The sequence below is a fragment of the Callionymus lyra genome, chromosome 14 (genome assembly GCF_982586985.1).
Source record: "Callionymus lyra chromosome 14, fCalLyr1.hap1.1, whole genome shotgun sequence".
Classification (NCBI taxonomy): domain Eukaryota; kingdom Metazoa; phylum Chordata; class Actinopteri; order Syngnathiformes; family Callionymidae; genus Callionymus; species Callionymus lyra.
In genome coordinates this window covers 21848454-21873888 of record NC_141831.1, presented here as the reverse complement: position 1 = coordinate 21873888, position 25435 = coordinate 21848454, and the positions used below count along the sequence as shown (strand labels likewise).

At 38.1% G+C, this 25435-nt stretch overlaps 2 protein-coding genes across 2 annotated transcripts; one reads left to right on the top strand and one right to left on the bottom strand.

Annotated features, from left to right (window-relative positions):
• Nucleotides 1-507: 507 nt before the first annotated feature.
• chrne (cholinergic receptor, nicotinic, epsilon) lies at nucleotides 508-11861 on the bottom strand. The gene is made up of 12 exons (XM_087806884.1): nucleotides 11583-11861; nucleotides 7167-7303; nucleotides 7064-7108; nucleotides 6885-6994; nucleotides 6670-6825; nucleotides 6455-6552; nucleotides 5582-5782; nucleotides 3583-3697; nucleotides 3398-3512; nucleotides 3121-3328; nucleotides 1434-1567; nucleotides 508-1375 (listed from the first exon to the last, which is right to left on the bottom strand). The coding sequence occupies exons 1-12, from the start codon at nucleotides 11647-11649 to the stop codon at nucleotides 1208-1210; spliced, it is 1554 nt and encodes a 517-aa protein (XP_087663010.1). The 5' UTR covers nucleotides 11650-11861; the 3' UTR covers nucleotides 508-1207.
• Nucleotides 11862-17297: 5436 nt separating this feature from the next.
• Nucleotides 17298-24686, top strand: gltpd2b (glycolipid transfer protein domain containing 2b). Its single transcript, XM_087806888.1, has 4 exons — nucleotides 17298-17870; nucleotides 21140-21198; nucleotides 21322-21497; nucleotides 22772-24686. The coding sequence occupies exons 1-4, from the start codon at nucleotides 17801-17803 to the stop codon at nucleotides 23364-23366; spliced, it is 900 nt and encodes a 299-aa protein (XP_087663014.1). The 5' UTR covers nucleotides 17298-17800; the 3' UTR covers nucleotides 23367-24686.
• Nucleotides 24687-25435: the final 749 nt, after the last annotated feature.

Sequence of the window (25435 nt, the reverse complement as noted above, 5' to 3'; positions counted from 1 at the left end):
TTAATTATATTGTTTTAACTAATATAATTTTACACTTGAAAACGTTAAACGTCATTTGATGTATTTTTTCGGCAATTTGTATATATTTTTTAATCATCAAATGTATTATAAATAATTTTGACACCATACCTAGTCAAAAGTGATTTAAATTATTTTAAACCTGTCCTCAGACGTGACGTCACTTCCGGTTCCTCTCTGCTTCGTTGCCACGCCGTAATACAAAAAAAAAAAAGTTCACTGTTGAACATTTTACAAACTTGGTAGAATACATTTCGTTTGATTATATTTTATTACACCTTTTCTGTAAAAAAGAAAAAAGAAAGAAAGATCATCCCGTTAAAAAATGCGATACGATTATTGTGTAGTTTTGCTTTATAGCCGCTAAGAGGCGCTGCCTCCCATTTATAGATTTTCATTAGAAAGTGAGTTGATTTCATTAAAATAAGCTTCATTATGAGCGATGTACATGAATGTCTCACACACACTATAAAGTAAAGATACGAATGGTGAAAATAAAACATTTATTTATAAAACATTATATAGTACGACACAATCTTCCAACTTCAACAACACATAAAGATAAAGAGTCACGGTTTGAAGTCCTTAATTCAGTCTTTAGCACTTAAATAATAAGACATTGTACATGCAGGACTGCGGACTTCTCACGTCATGTACTGGATTGGTGGCATTATTTGTGTATTAAATACGAAAAAGTATCTCAATCACATTTTGCTGTAGGATGGTTTGAATATTATTGATTGGTAGAAATGTAATGAATTGTAATTCAAAGCTGTAACTAAACAGAAAATTCACCCGTTATACACATCTTACAAAACAAATCCCTTTATTTCTATTCTTCTGATCATTACACGCTACATAATTAATAAAGTTACAATTATTGCACCCACCTTTTTCAACATGCAGTAAAAAACTTGTTGTTGTTTTTTTCCATTGTGACAATGTTTTTGTCACAAAGTGTACTTTTAAACAAGTGGACCGACTGTGAGACCATATTATATATGATGATGACTCAGTGCTTTTGGACTGGATCCCACCTGACCTCGTTCAGGAACACCTTCAGCTGACTAGTAACGTCAAGCAAGTGTTGGAGTCGTAAGGCTGTGAGTGGACGACTGGGCGTCACACGAGTGAGCTGCAAGTGTTGCAGCGAATGATATACATGAGTTTTTAAAAAAAAAAGTATTGTTTAACTCGGTACGTATTTGTTGTTCTCTCCAGGGAAGGGCCACTCCGGGGCCCTGTTGAAGTGTCCGGTGAGGAAGATGGACACAGTGCCTATGATGAAGAGGAGGATGGCGGCCCAGAAGCACACCTTGTCGATCATCTTCCCGATCAGAACCCAGCTCTCGATCTCCTTCAGGAAGAAAGAAGGGATCAGGAATGAACAGAGACATGTTTTCTATCTTTCTTACCGATCCGATGTCATTCTGCTGCCTCGTGCTCTCGGCTATGAAGTTGCAGGCGTCCACACACTGCTTGATCTCTGGAGCCGCCTGACCCAGACTCTTGTACAGGTTAGCAGTGCTGCTGATGTCCATGTTGTCCACTAGGGGGGGCAGAGGTGAAGCGAGTCACTGCACTGATAGACAATTGCGATGATTCCTAACATGCTCTTGAGTCACTAAGTGTTAAACATGCTTGGACTACAACCAGGCAGATTCATTCATGCACCTGCATTTAATACTGGAAATGCTGCTTCGTTGTGACCACCAGTGTCGACATGTACGTAATAAATCATACCGAGAAAAAAACCCAATAACTGTTCACACTTTTTTTTCTCCCGTCCTCTGCGTTCATTTCTCTGCAATATATACAGAACATGGCTGCAAGTGACACGGAGCTGCTTTGACCAAAATAGTTGTGTTTGTTTTGGTCATGTGATGTGTGAGGTTAGTAAGTAAAACCGGTATTAAAACATGAGACTCACTGTTGATTTTTAAGAAAGTTAAAGGTTTTAAGTCTGCCTTATATTCCGAAAAATACAGTAAATGAAGTTGTGTGATTTATATGTTCAGCACCTACTTGAAGTTAGTCTACAAGAATAAAGGTTTATGGTTTGATAACTACTGGAAGGGATTTGCTGTAATGGGAGTAGGAGGGGTTTGAACAGAGACAGAACCTCATAGTGGTTATATAGAGCAACTGTGTGTAACCGTTACAACTACCGTATTTTCCAGACTATAAGTCGCTCCGGAGTACAAGTCGCACCAGCCATAAAATGCATAATAAAAGTGGAAACAACATATACAAATCGCACTGGAGTATAAGTCGCATTTCTGGGGTAAATTTATTTGATAAAATCCAACACCAAGAACGGACATGTCATCTTGAAAGGCAACTTAAAATAAAAATAGAATAGAGGCAACAACAGGCTGAATAATTGTACTGTATGCTTACGTTACACGACACAACTGAGAACGTGCCTGGTATGTTAACAACAAGAGTTAGAGTCAGATAACTATAGCATTAATAACATGCTAAGAAGTTACCAAACCATCCGTGTAACTCCAAATAACTAAAATCCAATGATATCTTCATCATCGGTGTCACATTTAAACAACTCTGCTAATTCGGGAGGTAGAAGATGCGGCGCTTCTACTTCTACGTCGAAATTATAAACACAGGCCTAGAGCGCCCTCTTGCGGTTTATGTGAAAATAACATGTGAAATGATATACCTGTAATAATGTGTTAATAATTTCACACATAAGTCGTTACAGAGTATAAATCGCACCCCCGGCACAACCTGCCAACTATGAAAAAAAACTGCGACTTATAGTCCGGAAAATACGGTACTGGTGTAGAAAAAAATCGTAAACTTTGACACCCCTACTTGCAAGTGGAGAACTATTATTATTTTTGAGTAAACTTGAGTGAAATGAGCATTTTGTCAAGAGTCAAGAGCTAATGTTACCTCAGAGATAATACCATCTTTTTTTCAAAACAAGAGCCTTTAAGACAGTAATAATCAATAGACCAGAAACAAAATATATGGCAGTTGGGAACCACTGCTGTAAGTGATTTTGTTCTAGTCCTCAAGTTTTGAATAGTTTGGCTCAAACCTATTGAAAACTCCTGAACTATCGACATGTCTTCTCACCGATGGACCTGGTGAGTCCGTGTCTCTCCCTCTGTTTGTCGAACATCATCTCACTCCGCGGCTGCTTCAGCACGTACTCTTCAGCTCGCTGCATCAACCCGAACGAGCTCCGCCTCCTCTCTCGCAGGCCGTTCATCTCCGTCGTCACCTCGGTGTCGTCCGCCAGCGGAGACATGCCGAGGTACCGAGGCACTATCTCCAGAAAGATCTGAAGGTGTCCACCAAAAGGTCACTCGTAGGAAAAAAAGAAAACCTTCCACACCCTTGTGGGACTCACGTGCTTGACGGAGTTGGACATGGTGTGAGTGTTGGGGCTGCGCAGGGAGAAGTTCAGCACCACGATCTGATTGGTGGCGATGAGAGTCGTGACGCACATGACGAAGATGATGTACCTGAGGGAAGGGAAAAAGGTTTGAGTGGAAGCGTTGGTGCTTAAGAAACAGGGGAACGTGGGGAACTTACTTGCCGATCAGAGGCACGGAGAGCGAAGTCTCTGGGATTTTCTGAGCGATAAGGAAGAGGAAGACAGTTTGAGCCAGCAGCACGGAGATGGCCACAGTCAGCTTCTGTCCACCAGCTGGGAGCAGAAACAGAAAGAAAAATAAAAAGATATAATTAAGAGTGTTGACTTCACATCAAAACATAAGGAAAAATAAATGCTCGGCTGAATCGCACGGCTATTATTTTTCCCACCAGGAAATTGTTTTTCAAACATCCCCTGCCCTGGCAGACGCAGAAATATAAACACTATTCCAACTGTAAAATGTAGGCACAAGTCCTGATCATTTTATTTGTATTTGAAATTTTCCTAAGATGTGTAGTTTTTGAACAGTGACCCTTGAATGACAGTGAGTGATTTTAGAAAAAAATCAGGGTTTGCAATGATTGTGTTTGGCGGAATGTCTTTGCATCAGAGTGGAGGGAGCCAACTGAGAGAGTCATAAGACTGAAACATTATGACCAGAGACTGAAACATTATGACCAGAGACTAAAACATTATGACCAGAGACTAAAACATTATGACCAGAGCCCACTATTGTCACTGCTCGCGCCTCTTCTTATCATTAATCTTCTTTCCGTTTTTTGGCACTTTTCATGCCCTACAACGTTGAGTGCATACAAACAAATAATACATCAAAACGTGCTTTTCTTTTGAAGTAGCAAATAAGAGAGAGACAGGGACTTTTAATATTTCCAAATATGTAGAGTCATTTCATTAAATATTTACATGTATACCCAACCCAGTATTTTGACTAACATGCTTATTTCTATGCACTTTATGTATAAAGGATTTTGTTTTTCGTTTCTATTCCTCTGTTTCATCTACAGTCTGAAGAAGCTCTGAGAGCGATTGACTATATGTATTTGTTGCCATCTAGTGGACGATTCCCTACTTACTACCTTTTTGAATAATACATTTGACATAACGTTTGACTTGTTGCAAACGCACTGCCTTCCACATCTAAGTATCCTTGCTTTTTTCAACTTGACCAAATCACCATCACCTGTATTTTTTAATTTTTTTTTTAAAGAGGAGATTTCTAAAAAAAAAAAAAAGTTACTATTTAAACCTGGAGTTACTGTGTAAACCTGGAGTTACCTCCTTAAGAATCTGCTCAACAATCTAAAACCCAGAGAAAATGAGTTATCAATAAGACACGATAAACTATTTTTCCCAACTTCCATGTTTAAAAGAAGCCAAATTAGGGTCAATATAATCAAACTGACAACATTGCTGACAGGTGAAAAGTAGTCTTCTACAACAATTTGGACTGTGGTGTGAACTGTACTTACTTTCTTATACATACTCTACTCTATAATACTTGTTAATTTATTTTTAATTAATTTAATTTAATTTTGTGTGATCTTGTATCAAAAAAGTTCTATCTGCTTATCATGCATTTTGACTGCTGCCAGATATGAACTGTACAAAACATTTGGGGGAAATATTTAGTTTTTATATATACATAGCTATGTGTTCAAATGGCATTACTCTGACTTATGGCGGGCCGTGTAAAAATAGTGAAAAGTCGAACCTTGTTGAAGTCATTCTTTTGTAAAAAAAAAAATAGAAAAAAAAAAATATTTACCCTTCCTTACGACCTTAATCCCCAGTGTTACTTTCCGCTCCCATCACTGCTCAACCAATAAGCAAGCTTGATGTGATAGCTCAACCTGATAGCACCGCACAGCGGTCAAGTTGTGAAAGGCAGTTGGGAGCAACAACCAGACCGGCTGATATCCATGGGAAAAGAAACGTGAACCTTCACAAGTTCAAACCAGGATCACAAGTTGCAGTTTCTGGTTGCTATGAAGGTGAAAGAGAAGGGGCCTTTAAAGGCACTCTTTCAATGAGTGTGAATGTTTAGTGGTGTGCCCACCGCGTATCTGGACCCGATTGTCAGATTCATGGCACCTCAAAAAGTGTAAAAACATTTCAAATGTGCTGACTCATCAGTACCTTGTGCAGGTAAGAAGTAGGCCAGCACGACCAGGGAGGAGATGAGCGAGCAGGGGATGATCATGTTAATGATGTAGAAGAGAGGTTTCCTCTGGATGACGATGTTGAACATGATCTCCTGGTACTCCAGGTCCTCGGGTGTATACCGTGGGTTGATGATTTTTCTGGCCGGACGGTGAACGATGGCCCACTCACCATTCTCTGGCAACACAAAACTATTGTTGGATCATTGAATGATGAGAAAGAGGAGAAGCAGGAGGCATGAAGACTACTTGTTAGAAAGGTTCCAAAAAAGTTATTCTCTGAAACCCCTACAAGACAATCATGAAGTAGGGACTATTTAATCTTTTACTATTCAAATAAATGTTGATCTTTCATAATTCCACCTTGCCCTATCTTTAAACCTTTTATAAACAGTCATTTACACTCTCGAAAACCTACTTCATTACAATGAGATAAAATGGTAAATAATTATAAAAAGGAAACGGCCAAGGATTATATCAATTATATTATTTAGCAACATTTATTTAAACTTGCAAACTCAACATTGTATATATGCGGTTTCATCCCTCTGAACAACCTGAACAACTCCTATAATGCTCTGCCGCCCAGCCAACAAATAACAGCTTATGTAAATACAGTCTTGTAGCAACTAATTATCCGTCAGAGACGAATCATGGGAGTTAAAAGTTTTGTTGGCACCATAAGTAAGGTTGCGGCTGTAATTTGTGCCTCCCTGAAACTTCTGTGGTTATGTTAAGGTTTATCCGCTGCCATTGAAAGTGCTCTGCAAGGGAGAACAGTATATCATTTGTTGTTATCATAAACGTACGTCTAACATCTAAATCTGCACTGAGTCAAGTTAAAGTTTACCTGTGAAGGCCTCAGGATCGATGTCCACCCACTCGATCTTCACACCTTCAACCACGGCCAAAGTCAGGTTCACCTCGTTGGCGCTGTAAGTCTGAGATCTGCCGTAACGGATTTGTATCGAAACATGAAGAGAAAAGAGGACGTCCAGGGGGAGGAGAAACAAGTGTGATAAATGTAATGTTTAGTGAAAATAAGAAATTGGTAACAATTGTCACCTGAAGGCCAACGTGCAGTTTTGGTAGTCAAATGGAAAGTAAGTGATTTCGATGGAACACGTGCTTCGATAGATGGCGGGAGGCAGCCAGTACATCCAACCGTCGTCGGTGATCAACACGTTAGCATAGTACGCCACGTCGAATTTTCCGTCAATGCTGGAGAGAGAGAGAATGTTAGACAACGTGGAGAGAGTTTAGATTGGACTCTGTCTCACTTGTTTTCAAGGACGATATCGGGCAACCACACGGTTTTACATGGGACACGGATGATGCTGATGCCGTAATATTCCGTTTTGTTCCACGACAGCCGGTAGTCCAGCCATTGCTGAGTAGAAGAACAAAATCAACATGACACGCCACAAGTGTCGAGTAAGCTCACAGACCAAATACTCACGATCTCAATCCAAACGTTGGTCGTCAGAGTTTCTTCTTTTTCGTTCTATAATGAAGAATATTTTAGGAACCATCGTCACTGTGTGATCAACATGAGTTTCTACCAGAGAGATGAGGTTGGTGAGCGTCAGTTTGATCTGAACCTCAACCTTCTCTTCATGTTTGGTCACCGGACGGATGTTCTTGTTGTAGTTTTTGAACAAGTCTTTGATGAGGTGCGTCTCCTGGTGGTTACCCTCAACTATCAACAGAGAATCATAGTTTTCAGTGCGGAAGGTGGAGAAGAGAAAGACGAAATAGAAGGAGAAGAAAGAAGAAGATTACTTTTTTTAAACTTCTTTACAATTAGGTTTCACAGTTTTTTAGGACAGAGTGAGAGCAAGAGAAATGCATCATATAAGACAGGGAAGGAGGAAGAGAAGAAGAAAAATGGAAGGATAGAAAAAGAAAGAAAGGATTGAAAAGAGGAAGGGGGAAGAGGAAATGAAGAAATTAGGGAACATGAAAAGTCAAAGAGGAAGAAGAAGTGGGTGAAGGAACGGTACAGGTGGAGGAAAAGAAGAAAAAGAAAGAATGAGAACGGGAACGAAAGATTGCAAGAAAAAGAGGAGGAAAAAGGAGGAGAGGAATGAAGAAGAGAAGGAGGAGACAAGGAACCTGCACAATAATAAAATATCAAAGTTTGGCGAAAGTTAACAAATGACCTCTTCAGATCTACATAATGCTGACAAAGAGCTGTTTGTACACTTGAGATCGAGACACATCTACAGTGAAGTGACATTTGTAATAGCTTCACTACTTAGGAAGCTTCAGAAAAAAGTTAAGGGGAGAACCAGACGAATCAGCTGTATTTGTGATCAATATTCAGCTCAAACAGTTTCGTCGTCATCGCCACAGAATTTAAAATGAAAAAGATTGGTTAGTCTGCTGTTTCTGAAATTAATATCTATGTCGAGACAATCAATCCCATCATGGTTTAATCATATAACATGAAGTCGAGTGCACGGCAGAGGTTTAACCTTTATTTTCAGGACGCGACTTAAGCCTTTATTGCCATGATTGAAACGTTTATAAACAAACACGTCATGAAGTTGTCTCCCACAGATCTACAAAGTTGGGACAACAAGATAATAATGTGTGGGTTTGACACTGTAGCAACAAACATTCTTGATCTTCAGAAACAGAACACATCGTCAATTCCGACAAAACAAAGGAGACATGGAATGAAAGGTTATTTCCTACTACCTTCCAGCCAGCTGTCACTATGTGTCATGTTTCATGGTAGCTGAGAAACTTGATGCTTGAACTTTAAGTCACATGCAGGTCCTTAACAATTATCATCAACATCGGCTGTGTAGTAAAGTACACACAAACACTTCACTGCAACACTTGAATGGCTTTTAATAAATGAAAAAACGTTAATCTCACTATTTAAGTAAGTATACATTATATTACTAAACAAATCTACTTCTCTGTGACTATGAATTTACTCATTAATGCAGCTAAGCTAACATGAATGATGATGTCATGCATACGGACTGTGCTATTATGGTAAAAATCATCATCACAACAATCCTAATTCATATTTAAATTGTTGAAAAATACTATTCAATCCTTCAACTACATGTTTGTGTAAGTTTGTCGAACGCAAACACAATTCTTAAAACATTGATGATTTTATTATTTTCTTTAAATAAAAAGGAAAAAAAAATTGAATGTGATTGCAACCACTAGCTTTGTACTGTTTGGAAAACTCTTTAAAATGATAGTTGTCTCATTTTGTGCATTTACAGATACTATTTCAAGATGTTCCCTTAATAAAGTAAAAGATTACAAAAACATAACTCATCAAATCGAAATATCAAGTGACTCAAGCATTTCCAACAGAAACTATTTGGTGTTAAGCTGCGGTCTCTTTTAAAATTGCATATTATTTAATCCAGCATTATAATTTGTTAATTCAGTTGATTTTTATTTAAAGGGCAACTAATGTGTAAGTCCAACTCTCCCGACTCACTCACATGTTTCAAATATTGAAGTCTAAAGGTACCAAGATGCAGTAAGTCATCATGACGATGCTTTGAAGTTATTACTTTATAACTATACTTTATAAAGTTTCCCCCAGTCTGAAATCTCAGCAAACAAGTGCTCACGGGAGCAAAGCCTATTATAAAGTAATAATGGTCTACGCAGTAATCACACCCCGCTTTTTTTATACAACCAGTCCCTTGGTCTGCGTTGTTCAACCCACCACACTGTGACAATACAATGCAAAGAGTGTATTTGTTGTGTTATAACCCTCTACAAGAAATTGTCCAATTTAAGTCAATGAAAATTATTTTACAATAGGTGCGTATTGTTTTATTACCATTTTTTAAATTAGGTCTTGTTTTCCTCACATGATAAATAAAAATAATTCGGTCTTAACTATTATCACCTACTTGTATTTGCAGAACAATTTCAATTATTTTTTTAGAATGGGATGTCCATGCTTTGTTAATGACTTTAAGCATTGACACCAGTATAGCAGAGCTATCTATAGGAACCAACACTGGTCTGCTCTCTTCATATTCAGCATTCAAGAAACTGAGTTCACCTGCTGAGCTTCTGTTGCCACCTACAGCTGGAGCAACTTTGGGCTACAGCTGCTGGTGTGAATGTATGCAGGTCTAATGGCTGACAACAGCTCCTGGTCAAGTTCATCTCAGCTATTTCACCTGATGATGGTGTCAATTTCAGGTTTAAATTCTTACAGAACAGCCCGTGTTGCTAAGAACAGACATCTTAGATGCTCTCTCAAATGTGGAAATATTTTGACTCCTTCAAGGTTAAAAGTAAAGCTTTATGTGCACCAAGAGTAACAGCTTCGCACACAGCAGTACTGACCGTGACAATGGGGTTAACATACCACTTCAAAAAGCAAATGTCACGTCAGGCCCGCTGTTAACATGGATAGACTAATGTTCCGAACAGTTTAGCACATGATCCACTTAAGAAAGCACGTTACACTTTTAGAGACAGTCAATGTCACTTTGAACAATCATGTAGAACAAGATACAATCACAATCTTGACAGTTAATTTAAAATATCTATCATACAGAATATAAATATAAGTCTCATCTCTAAACAAGACCAAACACCTTTGTTGTTCATTTCCTTAATTCAAGTTTATTAAGTGTATTGTTTTAAATGTTGTTGGTGATAAGGACATACATTTTACTAATGTACTTTTTTGTTTAGCAACTCAACCCAGTCAGTTCGTTTGACTCGTTGAATCTCTCAACCCCATATATCTAAGAGAGTTCCTTTAACCAGGGAGCCAGACGGAAAATGGTTTTAAGAATTGTAACTACATTTTCCACTTCTAAGTGAGTCAAACTTTCCCCAACTTTAAATGAGTCTTCTCGACTTGGGCAGAGAGATCTCTCTGACAAACAAAGTAAGTATGACTCATGGATCACAGAGTTTAACGATAAATAGATTAATAAAATATAAAGTGGACGTCACCATTTGTACCATTGTGCTCGATCGGTTGATGTAAGAGTGACCAGACTTCAAGACCTGGGCTTGAGCAGGATGCAGATCTGTGTGAACTGGTCTGGCCAGAAGCTAGAGTCCGGCTTCTCAGGTGTTGATATGTCACAAACAGCCGCCAAGATCGAGTTCAACTCAGGAACTTTCTCAGTCCCTGGAGTTACACAAATAACAAATAGTATAGCTCTGTGTGTGCGCAGGGAACTCATGGAGTCAGAGCCTGAGATTTCTGACCATTTGTGCCTCAGAAGTAAACAGGGCAAGATCAGAGTGGTTTAACAATTATTCTTTAGCTAATGGTGTTCTTAACATTGGCTTGAACTCCTGATTATGATAAGAGTTGGCTCGTGCCAAACAAGCATATACATGTAACTTACGGGGACACTGATATTAAATAGTTAAAGCTAGTGATTGGTTAAGGCAAGTGTGGGATATCAAAATGCCACATTATACATTTTGACTGTTGTGAGGTTCTTTTAAAACAAAATGACAAAATGAATGAGTGTGAAATGAATGCAAAACCTATAATAAAAATGCAATAAACAGAATAAAAAAGATATAGGGTAAAATATCATCACATAACTAAAACATTCTATATGATTATATATTGTCATTATTCTGTATTATTTATATGTTAATCAATTTATCGTAATTATTTTCAAATCAATAAAAAAATATCTCGGATCTCTGCTGTTAATTCACTCGGGCCACACTTTACAAAGGTCTGTGTTAAGGAATAGCTAAGGGACGTCAGCTTCCATCCTACAGAGCCACACAGAAAATAAACTTGATGTTTGTTTTCATAAAACTGTAAACCTTGACTGAAGTAACTTTCTTATACATTATATTCCATTGAAACGCAAGGATTTATCCCTCTAGATGTGTGTTTTAATCCTGAAGTGATTTAGAATTATAATTGTTACATTATTTTGAATATTAAAAAGACTGTTGCACAATGAAGACAAGTGTACAAAAGATCCTCTTACCTTCAACTGTTTGACTTCCAATTACCATTAAAATCCCTATTAGCATCCAAAAGTTGGACACTGCCATCGTGCCCACGACCTCTTCAGAGCAGACTGCGAGGCAACATCCGAATTTCGGAAAATGTGAACAGAGCCAGCGCAAGGCAGAGAGGAAAAGTAAAGGCCCAGGGAAAGAGCCTCTAAATCCCCCTCCAACGAACCCTAAACGTGTCGCCCACCCCGGCTGTCGCGCTCCGTGGCTCAGATTTCACAGCAGCTGTAGAGATCTAAACCAGGATGTCAAGTCCTAGTCCGGTCACTCGCAATAACCATCATCGTGATCATTAAACACCGACGATGCGCTGATGCCAATCTGGTTAAATGGCAGATTTGGAAAGACCAAATCAGGGACTTGAAAGTGAAACTGGCACTTCATCCTTACTTTCTATGACAGGGATTGAATTATAGAACAGACCCGGGGGCCACATGCAGCCTTTGACTTTATTAATGAAGTCGTTTAAGGACTTTTTTCTTAAAAGAAAAAAAAAAATCATAATTTGTTGTCAACTGCCTTGTGCATATTTATTGTATTATTAGAATTGTGGATATTTGATTAAAATGAATATAAAATATAATCCTTTACAATTAAGGGACAACATGTGTTTTAGAAGACCCGTGAGACTAAGTTTCCTCTTTTTCTTCATCAATTTTTTTGATTAGGCCCTAAGGTAACGTGACCAGTTTATAATGTTGCCACTTAGGAAATATTAGTATTGGGGTTTTGTTCGGTGCTTTCAGGGCTAGGCTTCGCCCGGTTGTCAAAGACATATAAATTACTTTAAAGTTAATGAATTTGAAAATATACTGCTCACATGACAGTTATTATTGATTAAATGACACATTAGGTACAAATTACACATGCATTTTTACATGATATTAACAAATATAAATATAAAATACATAATGTGCACAAAAATGCACACAGTAAAAAGTGTTTGGACGGATAAAACTGTTTTTAGTCTGTTATTTAGTATTGTAGGGAAATGATGTATATAGAACCAAAAGTGTGTATGAAACTTGACTACATATAAAACTGTTTGATTTTCTGTTTGATTTTCGTTGAAAAAAACAGCTTTGTAAGTGTATGATGCACACCAAACACAAATTGTGTATATGAAAAACTGTTGAAAATGTGTAAAACATACAATTTTACTAAATCTAATAAAGAGATTGAAACGAATAAATAAGTACTTGGCCACCGATGGTTTATAGAGGAAGTTTTAGGCTCTGACCAGTGTTGAACCACAAATGTCAGAAACAAACGTCTGATTGTGAATCAGCAAAAAAGAAAAAAAAATTCATGATAATGGACTGAACCAAATATCCTTGTCCGTGTAGATATTTAATCACTGCTGTGTTCGCCAAAACAGACAAAATGTCAAGTAAGAGAGAAACTGAAGACTGTGAGAAAATACTTCCACACAGAGATGAACTTTGAGAAGGTTTGGATCCATGTTTTTGCTAGCAGCTGCTCCACACTTCTATCACTCTAAAATGTTGTTCACAAGTTTTCACCGAATATCACTACCAAAAAACAGCAGAGCAAGAGACCTTTGCCCCTGTATGTGATGTCATCTGTCGGCTGTGATGTCACTTTAGCCATGAACATGGAAGCATTACCAGGTGGTGAGGAAGGTGTAATGAAAAAATAAAAGCATTTAAAAATAAATGAATGCATGAATGGTGCTTTAAATAAAAGCACAAATCCACGTGTAACTGGAAGATGAAAACAGAGAAACATAAACCTGCGTGGTGCTGCGAGGTGAACAGGTGATGGACTGAGCAACTATGCGTCTGGAGTATTAATACACCCTGGAGAGCCTTCACATGAAGGGCTCCAGGAGCCAGAGAGCGTCTGCAGAGGTTAGAAGGCCACGGACAAAATCAATCTAGTGACCTGAATCTGCATGATAAATCTTTTTTTAAGATTCAACAAAGGTGATTCTGAAAACCATGTCAAGGCCTCTGCAAGGTTATTTTCTCCCCATCAAATCCAGAGACTGAACGGGCCATTATAATTAGCTCCGTGAGTAACATAAGCAGTGTCACTTTGCAGTGACAAGGGCAACACTCTTGATTTTTGGAATGTGCCATGTGAGTTGCTCAGTATGTGATGAACTTCTAAATATACAGACGTGGAAGTGGAGATGAGCTCCTTCGAGCGAACAGGAGCCACCACAAGGCGGATTTTGTGTCTCACTGTGGGTTCAGGGTCAAGGCTCGGTTGCAAGGGTTGGCAATAGCAATGACGTGCATTAAATTACCGTAATACCTCTACTAGTCAAACAACTGAAGAATACATGATTGTATACTCATTAACGTTTTACCTTTTTTAACTTTCAAATGCATGTTTACAATCATTTCATCATATAGTCATTTATAATGTTAATGTGATTAAAATACTTGGGAAAATATAGATATACAGCGATATCCTTTTCTTGATACTGTATTAATATTCAGTTTAGGTGGAACATGTTCAGTACGTAAGTACCGTATTTAATGTACCGGTAGGCAGGAATTGGCCAATAGGAAGTGTATTTCTTGAGTTTTCACTACATTTTCATTTGATTGATATTGATATTTATTGAGTTTTTTCACGGACAGATATGTGCAAACTATATTAAGACTTAATGTAACAAATTCACTACAATTTATTTTGAGGAAAGGAATTGTCACAAAAAGTGAAAAAATATTGTAGAAAAGATAAAAAAGGAAAAAATCTGTAATTGAACACGTGACAAAGTAAAAAAAATGTTGTTGGCCTATAACATGTCGACATGATTTTCACTGATTTCAGGTGGGCTACATGACTACAGGTCTAACCGAGTAACTCCCATCCCTAATTATTTATTAAATGTACTCTTCCTGCTAATTCTGATCAATATGTGAGTGAGTTTAACACACCAGCCCTGACTCATACTTGCCAAAGTTGGGTGCATTAATTAAAGAGAAGAAGAATAATTGCTCCCAAGAAGAAAGGCTCCGGAAACGGTCATGAAGTACTTAAACTTAATGACATGCAGCTCCCTCAGAAGTTATTCAGCAATGGAAAGAAATTAAGAGATAAGAGCTGAAGGACTGCGTTCAATCCGTGAAACCAAAAGAGATAATGACCCCCTCGAGTCTGGGTTCAATCCAATCTTTACAATTGTTACTTAAAATAAGTTCACATCAGCTGCCGCTCATAACAATCTGCGGTGCTGGTACTGTGAGTGGATCCATGTTTAATGATTCCTCTTGGTTCAAAAAAAAAAGAATCCTAGGATAATGTTGTGAGAGCGAAGGGTGAGTCAGATATCAGAGGTCACGGTCAAAGGTAGCAGGAGGGAGAGATGCTGGATAACGAAGGGAATAGGATCTGACACCCGTCGGAATCAGAGGCACGATCTACAGGTGGGCGGAATATCAGGTGATGGGAGTGGAATATTTGTCCAGTAGGAAATGGAAGCCGAAACTCAAACAACACGGCGTGGATGACAATAAAGATGCAGGGAATTTTCCAGCCTAACGTTACCAAATCCCGATTGGCTTAGATAAGAGATGTGTTTTTTGGGTTTTTTCAAGACAGCTTTATTAACCATGAAAAACATGGCTCTCATTTGGGTGCAAAGTCCTGCCTGGGTTTAGCTCCTTCCCAAAGTTGAGGACTTCAATAACTTTTGTATTCACATATAAGTATTTCTCATGTCTCTTCCCAGATCTCATGAACCTTCACACATATGGAGAATGGAGTGAATTCCTGCCCATGACAGGTTCTACACAGCTGTGAATTCCTTCAACAACCATGAACCGTCTGCTTCCAATTACAACCAAACTTGATTGTAAGTGCAACATTTCCTCCAGTCTTCTCCAGCTGCGCACTGGAAAGGTCACATATCTTCTGAGGGAACGTGCAGACAGGCCAGAAGCTGCCGTCTTTACTGGTTGGACACAATAAGAGCCCCATGACCGGCCCCTCCCAGTGAAGCCATGAATGCCTCTTCTTTCACTCCTTTTGGCGCTCTTTCCCTCAAGCCCCCCATTGTTGGCTTCCTTATCCTCACATGATGTTGGACTGCTGTGTGCAACTTAACAGTGATTACGACTATCAGCAGTGATAACTTTGGACTCAGCGCTCTGTCCTTACGCTATTATCTACATTTCAGTTTTCCCTAAACAGTGTTATCTGGGCTTAGATTAGCATAAACTGACATCGTCACCTAAGATTAAAGGACTTTGTCATTGAAGATTTTGTCAGCAGATTACACAGAGTCAGTTGTTTCTACACAACTTCTGCGTCACACATTAACACACAATTTAACAGGTCCCAAAGTGGAGAGCTTGGACAATGTTAGTTTCTAACTTTTTAACAGTATTTTTTGGGGGATAATAACAATAAATCCTGATCTCCTGAACTGTTTTTTTCCCACAAAATTAAATCCAACATACAAATAAACAACACAACACAATGTAAGGAGCAATATATTGAAGTGTCATTTTGCCATGACATATAAACTTCTTAAATTATGATTACATTGCCTAATTATTTTGATGTATATACGTTTTATTTCAAGAATGGCTGCCTTGGTGCTTGATTCTGTTTTTCTATTGCGTAGTCTCTGTGTTATCTTTATCTCTGTGCATCCTATTATTCTGTACTGCACCACACAAATTCCTACGTTTTACAACACTGACAATAAAAGTCTCTGATTCTGAAATTTGGACTAAACTTGTTAAGTACATACAAAGACACTTGTATTTCCAATTAGTTTTTAATTTTCTTGGTGTTTTGACGGAAACATAAAAAAGAGAAATGAAAGACAAATAACGAAAATTAGATTTTTTTTAAGCTGATCTAGTAATATAATTAAAATAGTTATTTTTATGTAAGTTCTCGGAAAAATTGCTGGACTTTTTGGAATTGTTCTCATAACAATAGGAATTTTTGGTAGCATTATTTGGTGGTATTCCTGATACTGATACAACATGACGGGTAGTTACCTTAAATGTTTATCATGGTGCTGAAAGGCAAAATGTATCTTAACCTCTCGAGTCCTCAGGAGGTTAAGATGACATGAACACCATCTGCTCCTGGTCACTTTCTGAAGTGCGTGGATTTGTCGACAAGCGTGACTCGTAACTCATTCTCGGTCCACAACAGCGTCTCAATTCGTCATCTGTTCAAAGCAATCTAGCCTTTTGTTTATCTGATACTCTTGTTGCACTTGTATTTTTTCTGTGTTTCGAAAGATTTTCCATGGAAGCCTTAACTGATTCAGGACAGATATGAGGGCAGAACATGCTCCAACAAAGTAATCATCATGCGGTAGAAAAAAAAAAAGGTGTTTACATTTTGAATATTCCTTTTTGCGCCTCCCTCACAGCACTCGCTAACCCATAGAATTAAACCCCCCACGCCTTTCCCTTTGTCACTCAGCAGCTGAATCAATACAGTGGTTTTACGTTGTCATGACTTCAACACATAAATAAAATACAAGTATGCTCAGTGGTTTTACTTTGAAAGAGTGGCATGTTTCCTGTTACTCTTTCAAGCCACTGGGGCTTTTAAAGCGGCGTCAGCACTGTTGTGATGTATGCCGGTGGTCTCGATGATGTGTGTGAATGAGCGGGAGTAGAGCGGTGGGGGTGAGGGAAAGGGAGAGAGAGAGTGGAAAAGAGGGAGGGCGTTGGTGGGAGGAGAAGCAGCCAGAGTTGTGTAGCGCTGACCAGGACGACATATATGGAAGATGAAAGTGTGGACAAGGGTTACTGGCGGACAGGATTCCCACTATCAGCCAGTGGCTGCGCCCAGCCGATCTCTGGACTCTGAGATTGAGCAACACAGCTAGAAAGCAGCAGCCTCAAATCATTCAAAGACAAAGAATAGACAGCGAGGAGGCACGCTTGAGAGGAACGCTATAGGAAGCCTGAGCTGGAAAACAAAACAGGCAGAAAGTTAAACATTGATAAAAAGCTCTTCAAGCCGTAACCAGTGAACTTTCATTCCAGAGGGATTATTCAGGGGAAAGATTTAAGCATGGAAGAGGGGGTGGTCAGGAGCAGGGGTCTCTCCGGGAGTAATCATGGTGACAGCCAGTGCAAGGAACAAGGACTCATGTGAGACACAGAGGAATTAGAGAGCCGAAACGCTGGCAGAGGTAACAGAAGGAGGACCGGCACCGGAGAAAGCGGACTTCAGCATGGGTGTGAAGAGCAAAGCCGCCGCGGCTATCGTAGTCCTGCTGCTGTTCCTCGGCTCCCTGTGGATACGTGAGTATTTCTATGTGTTTTGTGCCTTCACTATCCATACAATCCCTCCCTGGTGTGGAATGCATATGCTGTGGATCATGAATGTGTCACATGGTGCGACGCTTCCCGATCCAATGCTACAGCCTATAAAATGAATGAAAGGACCACAGCATCTGCTGTATAGTGCCATCTATGGTCCACTAAAATGATCATTTTTAGGCACTTGTTTAAAAATAGAATTGATGATTCAAAAATCTTCCCAGAACATAACAACACAATGTTTATTGTATATTAGTTGATTTTGTATACCATCTAGTAAATAAAATTCCAACTGGATTAATTATTATCTTTGTTATCTTAATATAAATTATAAAAGCAGCACGGACAAGTGTATGAATATCATTTCAAAGCACTTATTTTTTTATTTAATATAATATTCTATGCATTTACTTTCATAGACCATATATAATCATATATAATAATACATGTATATAAGAAGGATTTGCTGTTTAATGTAATTTTTTTTTAATGTTTTATATGTTTAATCTGACCTTCTCTAAATGAATACATTCAAAGGATAGCATGTGACCCACTGACCGCACATAGACTTTCATAGATTGTATATACAAGAACCAAAGCCACCTTACTTTGTGCAGATGAAAACGTTCTTCAAGAGACAATAAAGTTCTACTTTACCTTACCTTACCTTAACCTGTCGACACCATCTTCTGGCGCTTCATGAAGGTTGAAATTGACCATGTCCGCCACACATGAAAATGTTCCTGTGGAAATAATAGTCTCTCAAACTACTGTATAATAAATGTATGAGTTATTGTTCTTCACAGAAATAACTTTGTCGCCTTGAGAATGATCTACTCTATTCCTGGTAGTTGGCAGATGACACGATACCTCACAACATGTTGGAGGGAGACATCAATCATTGATCTATTGACAACAAATTCAGCTGCCAGGGACTGTCTCAGAGTTGAAACAACAAAGAGTCAAAAGAGTATCATCCTAGCAGCTAGCTAGGTTATGTTAGGATAGGTTATTTTCTCTGGACCATTCTCAACCATGTATGTTGTGTTAAAACAAAATTATAATCTTTCAGGGATTTTAAATTGAATAAAATCCGACAAAATGTACAGAAACGTTGGAAATAAAATTATAATATTTTACAGCTTTTGTCACATAGTTAAAATGTTTTTTTTTAATTTGTTTGTTGTGAGTTAATTTCCTATTTTCAATGACTGAGACAAGGGATACATATAAAATACTAACACAAAGTGTTATGCTTGGTGAATACAGCTATTATTTAATTTTAAACATGCATGCTTCTCAGTCCATACTTAAGCTAACAGCTAAGCTAGCTGCTAAAATAAGTCAGGGCACACACACCTTAGAAATAAAGTACTTACGAATAGCAGTGGTAGTACAAGCAGGCATCCTATGGCAACTCCAAAAATGTTACACACTTATGTGCGGTCGAAAGCTAAAAACGCAAAAATTCACGTGTACATGTTTATTTTTTGACATTTGATGAAACCGGAACTAGCCTTACAAAATAAAGGCACGAGTTAATTAGATTTCCTCTTTACTTCATTGTCAAATTTCATCGATTTTTTTTAATGTATTTCCAGGGGGACTCACATTTTAATTATTTAAACAGCTTAACATTTCCTTAGGTGCACCTTAGCTTGGTTTTGTCTCTGGTTCTAGTTGTAGTTAGTTTAAATCGTCATATATAACCCATAATTGTACATATTAATATTGTTTTTGTCATTAAAGTGTGAATTTCAATATTCTGCTCAACACTAAGGAAATTGTGGAATAATGAAAGTAAAATAATTAACATGCGGTTTGGTGTCTGCTGCTGTGGTTTCCTGCACGCGAGAACAAATTGCATTCTGAATATTTTATAATACACTTGTAACATGTCATTATAGCGCCATAAAGTTGAGATGTGTAAAAGGTCTTAATAAAATTGTTTTACGGTATGTGTACAAGTTTCATAAACATATTTGACACCTTGTAATGCACAAGTGACACGACTAAAACATCAATAAATTCAATTGTAAATCATTACTTATATATTGTTCCAATATTTTTTAGCAGTATAATCTTATTATTAATAGCTGTATTTTTACATTTACTTTCTTTTTAGTATTCTTCTCCCTGTGATCAGCCATCTTATATCATACAAAGTATTTTTTAAATCATGATTAAATAATAAACAGTGTTATATACAACTTTCTTAAGGATCTCAAGGACGTGCACATATTCCTGTACTGAACTGTTGCAACAGTAAAAATCATGAGACCTTCATCCCAACCAACAGGAAAGCGTTTTGTGATTCACTGTAAATCCATTCCTGCATCAGGGTCACATGTTGCATCAGCTCTGACACATCACAAAATGCAGTGAAGTTGTTCTTGCTCGTGACAAAATGTCATGTTGTGCGATTAATGATCTCTTTTGCTGTTTGTGTAAGCAGAAAGCAAATGTCATGACACACTCACATGACAATGACATTAAAGCGGGATTTTGCTTATTCTAAGTCTTGAACCAAAATGTAAAAAATGTTTCTCGGAATTTAAACTAAATACTTTCCAGAGAGGATCAAATTATACTTTGTTTTGAGAAACAGTTTTGATTCAGTCTTTCATTAACGTTGAAGATAAGACTGTATACTTTTGATTAAATATATTTAGTTCCTGTTTTTTACTACATTGGTTCCTCATAAGAAAAACCTGTCACTTATTAATTTGAAATTGTATATTTAGATTTTTTTGCTGCACCATCCTCACTAAAATGTACCTTTAATATCAAGTCAGTTTTTTTTTTATTATTTGCCGTATTTAGTTTATATAAATCTTTATCTTTTAAGTTCTATGTTTTAATCACCGACTACAAAATATGGCACATCACAGTTTTTGTTTTTTTTAGTTAGCATTATCTTAATTTTCTTGCATTTTTCTAACATTTAGAATTAAGTATTGTCCTTGAATTTGTTCACTGAATGACTAAAAATACTAATTTATGTTTTATTTCATTTATTAATCCTATTAACACTGGTATTGTCACGACGGCAGGTACATTTTAAGAGATGATTTGAAGACGTGCAATGATCTGTGAGTCTGTTTGTGTTCAGCTTGAGTCAGGAACATGTGATGTGGGTCATCATTCCTGGAGGCTGAGTCCTACAATAAATCCAAGAGTATATGATATCAGCGTTTCTGTACAATCTAGATTGATCTAATGTGATGACCTTTGTGTTGTCTGTGTTCCAGAGGGCGGGCTGCACTACCACTGGGAATCCTGCATTAAAGGATACAATCAAATCAACAAGGTAGGTTTCATCTCCAGCACTTTTGCTAATCCCAAAGTAGGAATATTAAATGACATTCTCCTTGTGCTTCCCTGCTGCCTCCCTCCGTCCTCACCCGCCTCCCCCCCCCTCCTGCTGCTTCAGCTCCACCAGCTGTCCAACAGCAGTGCTGACGGACCTGGGGGCCCGTACTTCCTGGAGGAGTGCCCGGGTCAGAACTTCCAGGTGTTCCTGCTTCTGTCCCACATGCTGGCAGCTCCGGCCTACAGCTCGGATGTGTTGATGCAGCCGTATCTGGCCAGCTGGGACGAACTGGTCAAGTAGGTTCATCATTCTCGACTGTTTTCTCTCTTCGGCATCAATTATTGATCCCTCCCAGAAAGATTCGACCTCAGGGTCGAAAAAACAGTCTGAGTTTATAGTTTATTCAGGAACCTCGAAAACAACTTATTGTTTTCTGATTTAGGACCCAAACGGTGCATTTAAGTTCGATTGAATATTAAACAAAGCTGTATTTTCCCGGGGAAAGGTAGAAATAATCAACAAGGATTGACAGCCACACTCTGCAACCTGGATTAAACCAGATAAGCTGTTAAAGTACTGAGTGTGCATTCTCAATAGTTTGGTAGGAAACAGCTTTTTATAATACAAAGGTCAAACACACAGCTGTATTGGCATATAAAACAACACACATTAGCTTTACCACGAGAGGAAAATATATTTTTACAACTTTCACGTGCCAAAATGACTTCCTGGTACCACCCACACATGTTAGTTAAAAATTATATATTTTAGAAAAATTTTCTTTTTGTGATCACAAAAGTAATAAAAGCAGCTAATACTAGAATCAATCTGCTGCTAGCTATTAGCTGCTAGCTCTTTAATTAAAATATTCTATCATCAAACTAAACAACAAATACTCTTGCTACTATGAAACACACACATGCATACATTGTGTCTATACTCACTGTGGTGTCTGTCTCTCTCACTCTCTATATATATATATATACAGTATATATACCATACTGTAAACATTTTTTTATCATAAGTCTGGTGGAAGGAACAAAGTTCACCCAAAATTCACTTGTTTTCCACTCAACCTCATGTTGACTAAGGGTAAGAATTAATTTAAGAGTAATCTGTTCTTTTTAGAGTTCTAGGCAAAAATATAAGTGCATTTAATGTAGTGACTGGAGGTCAGTGGTCTTCATCTACATCTTCGTACAAAAAGACACATAAAAACATCCAAATACCTCCGTGGTGCTCGTCTGTAACATTCATCTTGTCTTATATCCAAAAATAGTTGTATTGGAAAAACTTAAGTAACTCTATATTTAAACCTTGTTTGTTGTGGAAATTTAAAGAATAACAAGCGATACAGACAGGAAGTGTTCCGGGTAACACATTTTATATATCACTTATATCACAAGCACTTCTGGAGCACAAAAGTCTACTGTCTAGTCAGCATGAGGGTAAATGAGTAAAGTTTGAAATTTGGTTGAACTAACCTTTTTATCAGTGGCCTTTGATAAAACCTGTACAGCATGAAATAGAATACGGCGCGATGTAGTGACGTATGAATGTGTTTTTACAGGTTCATGGATTCTCTGGGGCCGATGGTTGGACTGATCTCCAAAGAGATAGTGACCAAGACAACAATTATTCGACAACTCGCCCTATCTGCGGAAGAGAACCCTGAAGCTGAAGTGAGCCAAGATCTTCAGGTGAATAAGGTCCAAACTCAAGAGGAATCCCAATATGTTGGTGCCTATCATTCTTTGCGCTCCATGATTTCGGCGGAGCTCAACCGAGGCCTAGTGGACTTTCACCAGCAGACCGACTCCGGATGTCGAACAGTATTGCGTTTACATAGAGCTCTGCAGTGGCTGAAGCTTTTCCTGGCCAAGTTGGCAGAGACTCCGACGACCGGACAGCTGAGGAGCCCGTCGGACCTCTGTCGAGAGGCGTACCAGGGCACGCTGTCCAAGCACCACAGCTGGTTCGTGCGCAGGGCTGCCGAGGTGGCCTTCATCGCCTTGCCCGAGCGGAAGTTCTTCTACAGGCTGGTCTGCGCCCAGGATCAGAACGAGCTCAGCAACTTGCTCGGCAAAGTGGTCACGGCCATGACGGAGGTGTACAACCGGATGGAGACGGCTCTGGAGGAGAATGGCATGCTGGACCTGCCTTAGCGATGGTATTGCAGTGCATTATACACCTTACACAGTCGACCTAAAGTTCTACTTTCATAGACCTCCCAAAACACACATATTCTCTTGAAATTGTTAACATCAACGTAATGTGTAGCCTCAGGTACTTTACCCCGCTACTCTTATCCTTTATAATGTTTGAGAGGAACTGAGAGTAAACGCATGGTCATCTGACTTGTTGCCAAAAATCGTTTGGATAGTGCCCGACCTCATTTCATTACAGAAACTGTATACTGCATGTTGATTCCTGGTCCTGGAGACAGAGATTTATTTCAATTTAGAACTTTACAGGGAAGGAAAACTGGATCAACTGGTACAGAGTATACAGTCATGAGGATTCTATATGGATTAGTCAAGTTGGAGGAAGAGATACTGGTTGGACTTTAACTATCTCTAGCTGCTTAATCTCCAGTTCAAGGTATCATAGGCCTATTTTCCTTCTGCATTCTGGACTGATGTTTGTCAGGGTAAGGAGGAGAGGCCCAAGTGGCCTGACAGTGGATAGGTCCATCTTGAATAAATCGTAAACCAATATAAGATCCTAAGACTTTACCTCCAGAGGTGTGTGTTATTTAAGAAATATTCCTATTGTCAAAGACACTGTGTAAAACAAACCAAAGGATTACAAGATAAAAACAAACTAAGGACGTTCTGCTTCATTTATTTTAGAGCTCGAGGAAAGGCAGAATTATCCCTCACCCATGACATTCATATTATCGACCACTTCCTGCTGCATCGTTCAAAATCGGTAAACTTGCGTTTTTTAGACACAACGGCTCGACTGTGCCTAAACATTTGTGACGTGTAAGTGCAACATCCAACTGGACTGAAGACTGTATTGATATTTAATCTATTTACATTTGGTGAGAGCCATCTAGCCTTAAAAAGCTCTGAAGTAAATCAGGGCTCCTACGTGGAACTAACCAAAGGGCTGAAACGGTTCAAGCTGAAGGTCTGTTTGTGTCAGTATTAAACTAAATGATGTCCTTACATTTCCTGAGCTGAAGGCAGCTGGTGGTTAAAAACGTGCTGCGTCATTTTTACTCTTTTTTTTTTAAGTTCTATTTGTGGTTTATTAAAAGTTCAGTTTTTTTTGCTCTCTTAAATGAATGTGATTTTCATGATTCAGTTCCCTACCTCAAGACTGGTGGTCTTAATCATTTGTATCGCGGAAATGCGGGACCAGTTTAATTGTGTATGAGGCCAAATGATTATGACCTGATTCTGTTTGGTTCTTGTGATGACTATGATGCAAGTGTGGCGAGTACATTTGTCAGTATTTGTGGAGTTTTTTGTACCACGTGGGAGAACCTGAATAAAGAATTATTTCGTTACAGGTTTTATAAACCCTGATGTCAAGACTCTTTTTTTTTATAAAAGTGACACGTTACTGACGCATACTTGGTTATGTATCAAATATTTACTAGTTTTATTCAACTCTAGTTTGTGTTGAATCTGCTGTGAATATTTTGTGAATGCTTACAGTTGTATCAACCTCGGAACTGACAGTTATGTCTTTTTATAACACCTATAATCATACGTTTTGCCAATTTAATTTAAATTTAATTTTATTAAATTATTTAAAAAAAAGTTTTGCCACTAAATTTTATCAGTAGCTAATGTATTTAACAAAGTAGCGAAATTCTCTACACCTTGTCTTTTTTTGGATACAAGAGATGGGTTGTGTACCTGCACTTTTTCTTTTAGCATTACAAGAAGGTACTAGTCTAAAGTTAAAATTGACTACAAGCTGAAATTCCCACAATAGTAGGATTTGTCAGTAGTATATGGCAACTTCTAAACTTAGCTGGATGTTATCTATTTATTTTTTTATCTTAAATTTTACAACATGGTCAAATGCTAACATGTAACAATATCATATCAGCTACTGTACTTGCTATAAAGGTTCCTGGTAATGTCGTACAAATGTTGTAGCACTGGCATTACTACAATACTCAATACTAAAGAAGCATGCGTTAAAAGTTTGTTTATTTTTCTGGAAACAAAAGTTTTAAAAAACAGTGTAATAAAGCACACTGGTGATATGTAAT